The sequence below is a fragment of the Callospermophilus lateralis genome, chromosome 9 (genome assembly GCF_048772815.1).
Source record: "Callospermophilus lateralis isolate mCalLat2 chromosome 9, mCalLat2.hap1, whole genome shotgun sequence".
Taxonomy (NCBI): domain Eukaryota; kingdom Metazoa; phylum Chordata; class Mammalia; order Rodentia; family Sciuridae; genus Callospermophilus; species Callospermophilus lateralis.
Genome location: NC_135313.1, coordinates 103,263,856 through 103,276,016, shown reverse-complemented (window position 1 = coordinate 103,276,016; position 12,161 = coordinate 103,263,856). Strand labels below are relative to the sequence as shown.

General features: G+C 39.0%; 1 protein-coding gene across 2 annotated transcripts in view; it reads right to left on the bottom strand.

Moving 5' to 3' along the window:
- Positions 1-12,161, bottom strand: part of Ccdc93 (CCC complex scaffolding subunit CCDC93) — an 85,455-nt gene that overhangs the window by 50,131 nt on the left and 23,163 nt on the right. For both annotated transcript variants that reach the window (XM_076865612.2, XM_076865613.2), the window contains exons 7-8: positions 6,684-6,784; positions 462-498 (exon numbers count right to left, since the gene is read on the bottom strand). In XM_076865612.2, the coding sequence (XP_076721727.1) occupies positions 462-498; positions 6,684-6,784 (138 nt within the window). The remainder of the gene's footprint in view (positions 1-461; positions 499-6,683; positions 6,785-12,161) is intronic.

Below are 12,161 nucleotides of genomic sequence, written 5' to 3'. Positions count from 1 at the left end.
GCCTGTAATTTACAGTTGTACGCCATCGCACCACTATGCCCTGTTCAGACCTGTCTAGAGGCCCTCAGATGAAGACTGCTCTGGGTGCCCTGGAAGAGGATTTCATCTTCACACATTTAGAGCCCACTTGATAGACCCTGGGGCCATGATTTTGATCACCCTTCACCTGCAGATCCAAGGTGAGACTGCTAACTCGGCTCCCAGGTCTGCAGAGCCTACAGAATAGAAACGCCAGGACAGAAATGGAGAGGCCAAAGGCAGCTGGCACATCCTTGATGCCCCAGCTTGCCCAGGGATCAGTGCCTGGTCAGCTGCGGCCCTGCCATCCCCCACTCTTCCTGGGCCTCCCAGGGAGTTGCTACCCAGTCTATGAAGTGTCAGAGTGTCACAGAGAGGCCAAGGGGTGGGGGTGGGGGTTTGCTTCCATCTCTCAAGTATGCTCTCCCATTATCTTTTCTTACCTTCTCTGTTTTGCTCTGGCGGCTAAATCCATATCTCCTGCAGGCCACAAAAAAGAGGGAGTTTCAATTACTATTTAAAAAAAAATCACAATAAATTCCAACAAATGCATCTTGGTTGGATTTTTATATTGAAAGCACCAAAGAGTGTTTAGGCCAAGTGGTGACTGGAGAAAATACTTGAAGTGCCTTATCCAGAAACATATTCCACAACTTCTTTAATTAAGGACCAGCTCTTCATTTACTACACAAATAGTATAAATGGGAACTCTCTGATGGAAGAGAGTACAATATTTCCTTAAGTGCAGTCATTACATTTTGAATCAGGAACTGCATTTCAGGAGTCACAGTGTAAGTTAAAAGCCTTAAAAATATCTGTTAGGCCTACAAATATGAATGTGTGTCCAAGTCAAATATGCTCTCTAATTGCTTTAATAACTGAGTCCAGCACATTTTTTATTCTCAAACATAACCTAAGCATGATGTCAATAATGTGTATTCATACCATGCAAACTTAAATTTAAAAAGAGACAAGAGACAAACACACTTCAGTATAAATTAGTTCATATTTTTGGTTCAAATTAATCTGTGCTCTAAAAAATAAAAGCAACAATGCAAAAGCTATTCTACCTTAAACAAAAAGCATAATGCAAAACACTCCACCTCACATATTTCAAATAATTTGTAAGGAAATTATTACAAGCAATTGTTTAAGAAAAACAGAGTAAGGCCTTTTCTCTGCCCCTGCTCATGCCATGCATCACCTGTTGGGTCAGTGCGCTGTCTCTACTGGTTTGGGGACTGCAGGCTCACCACCTCCTACTTTTCCGGTCCATTCCTTATCCAACCCTATTCCTTATCTGATCCACATTTGTTAAGGGAAGGCCTCTTCCCTCTGGAGGAAATGGGACCTCCTTAGCAGCCTTATTGCACCTCTTCCTCCACGACCCCGCCTAACAACTGCTTAGCCTCATGTCTAGAAGCATGTCTGACATGTTCATGCTTCATCTACTGCTTGAACAGAGGGTTCTACACACACTGAGATATTCTCTTCTCTCCCATTTCCCTATCTACCCTTGCCCTTCAGCTCTAAAGCCACTTCCTCTCCAAAGTGCCCATCATGCCATAAATATCATCTAGCCTTATAATATATTGTCCTTACAACCAAAGGCCAAAGAGTCACTTCTATCCATTAGGTATATATCTATAGGCCTAAAGTAGAGCAGATAACACCTAAGGTTAAACTTTGGGTCTCCACATAAATTCTGTAAAGGGCTCTGTAGCAAACTTTTTAAATTGGCTTATCAATATCAATTGCATCTTCCTGTATAGGAAAGGCTGGAAAACAAAACACTATTTTCAATACTCCCTGATACCTAGGGTTCTAAGTGCTATGCAGGTCACACCAAGCAGAAGAATGTGGAAGAGTTAAATGAGAAGGAAGACGAAGAGAACCCACTGTGCTGGCATGGATCACACTAGAAGCAACCTGGTTCTGGGGCCAGCATCTGTCAAAATAGCTTCCTAGTTTTGCAGAGTTTCTTGATTCTGGCAGAAGCAGCTGGAGCACCAGCCTCCTAGTTCCCCAGACTGCTAGTTAGCTTCCTAATCATGGAGGTAGAGGGAGCATCCTTGGCCCAGCTCTAATGTGAGGCTTGGGAACTGATCTTGGCTGAGTCTCCATCACTCCCTGTGATTAATGAAGCACTTCTGCTGAAACTAGCGTCAGCACACTGTTCTCAGTTGGGGACAATTGAGAACAACACTGGGTCTTACCAAGGTTCCCCACTCCTAAAAGGGTCCTGGCATCTAGAACATTTCATGTTTTCCAGGGCTATAGTTTGTGGAGAACCTCAGGACAGAAGACATGCTCAAAGGCAGACAGCCCTTATCCAAGGCTCAGGGACTTTAGGGATTTCCCAAAGAAAAAATAAACAACTAAATCGCATTGACTCCTCCTTCAACATTGGCTGCAAGAAAGTTCCTCTGACCACATAAACTAGGTTAGACTCCTAGCTGCATGATCCTGAATTTAGACCCAGAATTCACTCATCATGCAATGTACAATAATTATTTATTATGTATAATCCTCCAGGCCTGCCTGCTGAGTTCCTAGAGGACAGGGAATTTATTTCATTCACTATATTGTTTACATTGAAAAAACTGAAGAATAATCATAAAATAGAAAATCTGCCATTTTAAAGTATATACTTAGTGGGGTTTTTTTTTTTTTTTGGTGTGTGTGTGTATGTGTGTGTATGTGCTATTGTGTAATCATCACCACCATCTAAATCCAAAACAATTCCTTCATTCCAAAAAGAAACCCTGTACCTATTAGCAGTTAGTCCCAATTCCCACCTCTCCTCAGGCCCTTGCTACCACTAATCCACTCCTCTGTCTCTACAGATTTGAACATTTTACTATGCTAGTCACATTTTATTGCTAACATATGGCTAGTGACTATTATATTGGACATTACATTTTCAGAAAACAAACTAATCTTTCAGAATAACTACCCAAGGTCAAATTAAGATAAACATCTAATTATTTGATACAAAACAGAGGCATAAAATAAGCCATACATACTAAGGGTTATGAACTGTTCTTTATTTATTTAACAGTAACTTACTTAATACCTTCTAGGAGCATGTCATAGGCTCTGTCATAATAGAGAACAGACACATTTTGGGAGACAAGCTTCATATTTCATTTCTTGAGTAAATAATAACTTTAAGGCAACTCAAAATTAAGACTCTGATACAATAGAATCAGTTAACTCCAGCATTGTAATAGTTGTGCTACAAAATTCACTTGAATGTCAAATATTCAGCACATAAAACAACATGGCTAGGTGTTAGCCCTTCAAAGTTGATTGGACCAATAATAAAACTGAAATATTATAGGGTTGCAATATGAGTCTAAAACTGAAACCATAAGTTTTGTTATTCTAACACCATAACATTTAGAGAAACATGCCCAAACACATATAGACAGTCCTTAAGGCATTTAACATGGTTGACCAGGTTCAAAGTCCAGCTTCACTTGAATAAATGAGAGTCAGGAAAGAGGGAAGAAGCTAAATACTGACTTTAGAGCCAAGAGCCCTATGAGCCTGAGGCTAGGATCAGTGACCTGTGACACTGTTTTCAGATTTTTTGGTTCTAGGAATCAAAATATGTTTTCCCTTGTCAAGACATGAGATGAGGCGGAAAACAGAAACACTGGCCACAGACGAGGGAATTGGCTTCCTCAAATCTGGTACCATGCCGTGGACATGCAGAGTTCAGGAGTGAGGGCAGAGGGGGCTGGAGCTGCCAGCAGACAGCCAGCCAGCTTGAGTGGGGAAGCAGAGAGGGGTGACACTTCACCCTACACAGGGATCCTGTTGGGGTAAGGAAAGTACAGGACAAGGGGACCTGGAGCTCAGGACAGAACCTCATTTGAACCTGAAGGTCATATTTAAGGGCATTTGAGAATTGAAAACTAGCTGCTGCTGCTGACAGTGAAAAGGAAAACGATGGCTGCGACTAGCAGCTAACACTGACTGATTTTTACAAAGAAGAACGTGCTCAGAATTCTTGACATATATATTGCTGTATGATCCTCATTTCATGAGCAAGAGCTCGGAGCAGTAGAGAGGATAGAACAGAAGCCCTGGAGTCTGAAGGCCAGGAAGCAGAGGAGAGTCTTCCCAGGGAGGGCTCACTGAAGTTTCATCCAATGTCTGCCAGTTTTCAGAACCACTGTCTTCTTGTTCAGTCTCAGACCAAACAACAAAGAAGGCCTATCTTTCTAAAACCATGAGCTTAACAGTATTCTTTTCCTGGAGCCGCAAACAATCCTTATACACTATGAAAATGATATGCTTTTAGAGTTGAAGACACCTGAGTTTGAGTCCCAGGTTCAGCCTCTTAATAGTTCTGTGACTTTGGGAAAGTTATTTATTTATTTATTTTTAGCTTTTTTTGAATGCTGTCAAAGCAGCAAATGGGCTAAAAACTCTCAGAATATCTGAAGTATTCACTACCCCGCTTACCACAAACTCATTCTCTCCTTGTCAGAAAAGCCAAAAACAATAAAATAACCAATCTCCTAAAACAATACTAAAAACCAAGCCCCTGAACCCTTCACCAAACATCTATCCTAGGCTCCGAAATGAACTTAAGTCAGCACAACTCTGCCAACAGGAACAAAGACTAGGATGAAGACACTTTGCTCTTTTTCACACTCAGAACTTGGAAGTCATAAAGAACCCTTGTGCCTTGTCCCCTTCCCTACAGGGAGCCAAGCCACATTCTGAGCTCAGACTGCACCATCCAGTGCAGGAAGGGTGAAACCTTCTGAATTCACATGGTAACAATGACAACAGTTACATTGTATCAAAAAGGTCCCATTTGAAATTCAGAATTTCAGAGCAAGATACAAAAATACCATCAACATGGTCTAAGTGTGCAATTTACTCTGATATCGTTTCATTCCCAGAAAAATCTCACTTTCCATAAAAGTAGAAAAAAATGAAGGCATAAATAATATAAACTAACAAAGCTTAATACATTCTTCCAGGTCTTCCTTGGCTCTGGGGTATGTGACACCCACAGATAGAGAATCTCCAGTTTAGGCTCTCCTTGAGCTATGAAGTCCTTGCCCACTCTAGGGCTGGGCCTTGGCCACTGAGATTCCACCATGGGGCCCAGGGTAGTCTTCGTCAGCATGCAACCCATCCATTTGCATGGAACCCTATGCTTAGAAGGGTCCTAAATATGTTTATTGTTGCTATGTTAAAATTATTAATAATTGATCATCGTTAATAGTTCTTAAGAAGGAGCCTAGCAATTTTCTCTTGTACTGGGACTCCTAAGTTATGTATGTGATATAGGTGGTGCCTGACTCAAAATAGGCACTTAATTCACAGCACCAACTGGTCAGGTGAGGGCAGCCATCACACCTGGCTTAAGGCCAAAACTAAATCCGCCTTTTTTTGAAACAGACCAGTTTTTATCCTTCAGAGGGAAAGACTTGGCCTTATACTACAAAAAGCAGGGCAGGGCGTGGGGGATTGCCTTTCTTTGGAAAGCTTGAATAATTAAAACCAATTTCCTTCCTACTTATTCTGCCATAGAGGAGGAGGCCATTGGATGTCTGCTCAGAGTTGCTAGTGACAGTGCAGTTAGTTCCAGCCACCCAACAAGGGCTGGGTTGTGAGGCAGAGCAGCAAACAACGACCTCTCCCAGCACAAGGAAGGGAACGGAAGGAGACATACTCACATCAATGGATCAGTTACCCTAAGTAGAGAATACAGGATATAAATGAAAGTTAAGACCCAGTGTCAACCAAAACATTCAATGGAGAGAAGCACGTCCACATTTTTTTTTTTTTAGTAAGAACTGAGCATATAAAACAGTATTTTTAAATTTAATTTTTATTGGTGCATGATTATACATAAAAATGGATTCATCATGCCACATTATTAGTATATGTACATAACAATTCGCTCAATTTTCTTCCCCAGTACCTTCCCTTTCCCTCCCCTCCCCCTCCCCATTCACTTGCTCTACTCAACTGATCTTGCAGATGTTATTATTTTAATTAGTACATTATAATTTTATTTATCTAAGCAGGATTCATTGTGGTATACATGGACATAGCATAACTTGGTAGATTTCATTTCTCAGTTCTTCTCCTTGTCCTTCCCACCACCTTCCCTCTCAATCCTTTCTCCTCTATTGGCCTCCCTTCTATTTTAAGAACGATTTTTAAAAACTAGAACTATTTTTAGGAAGAAACAAAACCACTTCTGAAGTTTTCATTTTCCTAGTCAGAACAATCTTCACAGGAAAACAAATTTATTTATTTTTATGCAAACAGTATACAACTATTGAAAGTGCTTCTATTTCTTTTGTTTGATGTTAAGAATTTAATACGTGGAAGGGCACGCAGGGCATACTAGCACCAGACTCTGCAAACTCATCAACTCTCCAAAGAAGGCAGAGCCCAGTACACAGTCTCACACACACATTTCCACAGAGAACCAAAAGGTTACCTCTAGAAACTTAGGTAATTTAACACTAGAAAGAAAAGATCCTGATGTTGGAGATCTCATGGTTGAAAACAGCAAATTCAGTCAGGTAGAAGGCAATCCAGTTAATCCAAATGAAGAATTTAAATTAGCTTTTATCTTAAACAGCTTTACAAAACAGACATCTAGACTGGGTTCTGTTCATTACCTGCCATATTCCAAAAGTGTAGCATGGATTCGAGACTCTTCATCGAGCAGCTCCTCTGCTCCCTGTTGGCGTTTGTATTTCCGACGTGGCTTGTAAACATCCTAAGTGAATGAGACAGAAAAACAACGGGGAGGGGAGTGAGAAGGATTTCCTGGCTGCTAGATGCCTCCAGTCAGTCAGGAGGAACTGTCTTTCCCCATCATGGCAGAAGTGTCCGAGGCTCCGCTGCAGGGCACTCAGGACAGCTGTCCTCAGGGAATCTGCTATCCTCAGGGAATCTGCTCTACTGAAGACAGAGAGGCAAGGCTCCTGTGAGCTGGGGTGAGAGGCCATGGATGGACCTCTGTCTACATGAGATGACTTATTTATGCTGAATGCCTCATTGCTGAGAAACAGAAAAGACTACCATGAAGTACAAAGGCTCATTAACAGAAGGGGATCCTTTGCTTTTAACGTTTTGAGTTACCACTGTTAGTGTTCACAGCGTACTCTTCTATATTATTTACAGACATAAAAACAGCCATGGTCTTTTCCCTGCAGCATGAGTAAAAAAAAGGACATATTTAATATGACAAAAACTTCAGAAAATAGTCCAGCATTGTTTCATTTTGCATTTATTTGAGTTGCATAAGTTTATAACATAGATCTATTCCTGAAACAAGTTTCAAACAGTATGAAGGATGAAACTTCTAAAAAGTCCTTCATCACCTTCTCTTTTCCCTACAGTATCCAGCCTCTCTCCAGAGGTACTACTATCAGTTTGATAGGTACACATTCTTCTGCACCTTTAGAATATAAGATATTGTTTTAACATTTTTTACTGTTTTGCTTAACAGAGATAGTGCCATGAAAATAAACTCAATGTATAAATCTATTTATTTTAAACTACATGTACTATTCCTTAATAGAGACGCCCCCTATTTTATTTAACCCTTTACTTAGGTACAGGCAGATAATTTCCAAGTTCTTATAAATAATGCTTACACAGATGTGGAAGTATATCGGTAGGATAGAAATTTAGAAATGAACTCACAGATTTGAACAGTGTTTACACTATCAAACTAAGCCAAAAAAAAAAGGGATGGGAGAAGACTGTACTGATTTATATGCCCACCAATACATAAATGATATACTTTTGGCAACAGCAAATATTTAAGCTTTCAATTTTCACTCGTCCTATGGGTAAAATATATTTTATTGTGTTCACTTGCCTTACTCAAATCATTAGTGAGGCTGGGAATTTTATCTGCCTTTTATCCTGTTCAAATCCTTGTTTCCCTAGTGATTAACTTGTCATTTTCTTACTGATATGTAAGCATATTATATAATCTGAGTATTAATCCTTTGACTTTTCTTTAGGTAGCATATATTTTCATTTAAATATTGAGTAGTATCAACTTTCAATTTGGTGGTTCTTGGTCCTATGACATTTTAGATTTTTAATAGTTAGTTTTAGTTATCATTTCCTTCATAGTTCTCAGATTTTATATCTTACTTCTTATTCTAGGGACTTTTAAAAGGAAAAGAAAAACAATAACAAAACTTTATATATTACTTTTTAAATTTATAGTTTACATTTACATTTAACCTTTGAATCTATTCAAAAACATTTTGATATATAGAAAGTTATAAATCTAATGACTTTTTTCTGAATAAAAATTAAAAATCCCAACATTATTAATTTAATATTATGATTTGAAATGGCACCTACATACACAGTGAACTTCTTTAGTTCTTTTTGCTTTATGATTCTCTATTGTATCTCCACTATTCATTTATCAAATTTCCTGGCTATTCTTAACATTCTCTTCCAAGAGAATTCCAGTATCAGATTGTCAACACATTATAAAAAACACTGTTGGTTTTTAATTAGAATCACACCAAACTTAGATTACATTGAGAAGAACTGACACCTTTATAATATGGAGTCTTGCATTGAGAAGCAAGGTTTGTCTCTGTTGAAGTCTTTTATTCTTGAAGACAAGCCTTCAAGTGAACAGGAAATCAGTTCATGTATCACAGGCACATATGTTAACCCAAAGTCCTATGAAAAATTTGAAATGGCAAAGGAGATTTCAATTCTTTTAGACTCTAATACCAGAAAAGGAGAGTACTCACAAACCTTCAGAGATACCTATCTTTAAACAAATATTTTGAGGTTTATCCTCAAAAAATTTTATAGGAACATTAAAATTATTATACCCTTTCACTGACTTTATTAGATTGTGTATTTTTGTTTAATTTTGCAACAGAGGCTCATTATGTTGCCCAGGTTGGCCCAAACTCCAGGACTTGGCAATCCCTTTGCCTCAGCCTCCCAGGTAGATGGGATTATAGGTGCATGCCACCACAGCTGTCTAGAGTATGCCTTAGTTATAAATACAGAAGTAAATATAGACATGTTTTGTGTGGTATACATTCTGAAGTTTTATACACATACAAGTACATATGTGTACATGTATATATGTGTGTACATATACATATGTATCTATCTTAAACAAAGTTCATGGCATATAATAGTTGACAATAAATGTAGGTCTTTACCCCCAAATGGATGTCCTTCTTGACTGCTAAGCTGTAAGTCAAATAATACCTCATTAAAATCAGCTCAGGGCACTGGGTGTGAGCTAGCAGCCATTGTGCCAGCAAGATATCTAGTTGCTCATCCATGAAAAACTCACAAGCATTACTATCAGGTTTCTTCAGATAATGACATTTTTATTCCATTTAGAATTTGTCCCCCTTGATAATTCTGGTTAACTCTACCATTGTTTTACTTTCCATTATGAAAAATTTTAAGCAATCTATGACACACACTATATAATCTCAACTATTTAATGGAAAAGGGAAAGAATCAGAGCCTGGTATGATGCTGGAGGGCTGTTCTCATAAACTGCTGCCACAAATATTCCCTAGTGTGTTCCTGGTGTCTACATGAATAGGAAGCTATAAATAACATAAAAGAGACATAGTGAAATGAAAAATATAATGAACCCACATGACATAGTTACTGTGTATAATTTAATTTCCCCTGAGCTCTACTATTATACCAGTGCTATATAATTGAGCTTAACTCCTATCTTCCTTAGTTACCATTGAAAAAGTCAATGACCCAAGGCAGGAAATAGGATTCTTCCAAAAAAGAACTGACTCCAAAACAATAGCATACTGAAACCAACAGCTAAAAGGACCTTTTAGTCTGCCAAATAATGACTATGTTGGCTTCTGAATGGACTTCACACTTTAAAATATATACCATCATATACATATTTTGTATTTTATAGCCACATCATGAGAGAGAGGCAGAACACAAACTATTATTTTCACTTTAGTATTAAGGAAGCAGAGAGGAAATGATTTGTCCAAGATATGTACGATAGTGTTCAGCCTAGGATATTATTAGGCCTTAGGCACACTGGCTTCTAATTTCTTTTCTTTCTTTCTTTCTTCTTCTTCTTCTTTTTTTTTTTTTTTTTGTATAAGAGATTGAACCCAGGGGCACTTAACCACTGAGCTACATCCCTAAGCCCTGTTTTAAATTTGAGACAGGGCTCACTGTTGCTGAGGCTGGCTTTGAACTTGTGATCCTTCTGCCTCAGCCTCCTGTGCCACTGGGATTATAGGCGTGAGTGCAAAGTTTTTTTTTTTTTTGCTGCGCTAACTTGCCCTTGGTAGAGGTTCAAGGCACCCACCAGCCATTGCAGGTGGCCCTCTCATAAGACTCATTATACAATCCGAAGCTGCTATGTGGATCATACAAGGGTTTACTTTGAAAACCTAACTTTCAGGTTTCCAGGCCAACTATAAAGAACTACTGCTAAATTACCCTTTAAAACAACAGGATTCAGGAATGCTGATGTTGAATCCCATCTCTGTCAGTAACCAGCCCTATGATGTCGGGGAAAGCAGCTCCCCTCAAAAGACCCGTTTTCTTATCCATAAAATGAAGGTAGACCTAAAGTTCTTGAAGGATACTCTTAGACTCTCACTTTTTATGATTTCTTAATCCTATAAAGATACTAACTTGTTAACATAATTCTGTCAATTTACAGTCTTGAGATTAATTTTTTAAATACTATACACATGATTATTCTTTTTTAACAAAGCTATATAGAATCAACTTATTTTTGTTTTGCTATTAATTGTTAATGGCAATCATTTATTAATGATAGGCCAGTGCCATGTGGGCAGACTGCTATAAATGTCCTGCCCACTTGATCCTCACACCTATGGGGTAGTTATCCTTGAGTTCTGTCTACAGATGATAAAATTTAGGCAGAGAGGTTAAATATCTTCTCCATGGTTTCCAAGGCAATAAGTGATAGAAACAGGATAAAACTAGAATTGGGACTAGACATATTCTATGAAATGTTTTATAATCCAACTCTGATCATCCTTAATGGGTTCTGATATTTTGCCTTGGCAGATAAAGGACACACAAACAGGGGTAAAAAATTAAGGTGACCCTTTTGTAAAGAGTTCTCTAACTTTTGCACTGAGAGTCAGATCTACTTGCAGATCTGGTTATGAGTCAGTCTCACCTGTCATTAGTGATGCCTCTGAGCCCACTGCTCAGAATGGCAGGGCAGAGAAGTAGAACAGCACAGCACCACAGCAGCGCCTGCAGCAAATCCCTCATCGCTGCCCTCGCAATTATGGCAGACAACTTCTTTACTGAAATAACAGAGCAGGCTGTGAAGCAGCCACTACCAATCTGGCATTCTACATTCAAAAGCTCCAGTGGATCAGACCATAACCGACTCAGCAGGAAATGGCATTTCCCTGAGTCACCTCCATGGACCTAACCACTCATTCTCACAGCCCAAGCTCAACTCCAGCAGACATTCTTCAGCCCCAGAGCCTGTGAATAAACCCTACCTCCCCACCTGCTTTCAACACCAGGTGCAAAGTCTTAAAGATTCTATAAGGAAAAAGCTGTAACTGGGACAAATGAAATGTTTCTTGCTGCACATTAATAAAATAACAAACGAAACAAGCCTCAGGTATGGAGTGAAGGAAAGGAGAGATGGATAGATGGCAATCTTTGTGTCCCCAACCTTATTCCTATCTATTTGTTCCCTTTTACATAAGCAAAGTGGACACAGGAATGCATCTTCTACTCTTTAGGATCCAGTATAAATCCCACCTCAAGGCTCCTTGAGTCTATAACAATAGTGTAACTAGGCAGGTAAGAATAAGGTGTGCTTTATAAGAAAATTAAAAATGGCTACTATTTTGTCCCCTAGCTTCTATCCATTTTTTTTTCTTTTATTTTTTTCCATACTGGGGATTGAATCCAGGAGTGATCACTTACTGAACAACATCCCCAGTTCTTATAATTTTCAGATGGCTTCTCACCAAATTGCCTAGCCTGGCCTCAACTTGCAATCTTCCTGTCTCAGTCTCCCAAACTGCTGGGATTACAGGCATGTGCTATCAGGTCTGGCTTTTTATTTCTTTACTGTGAACTGAAATCCC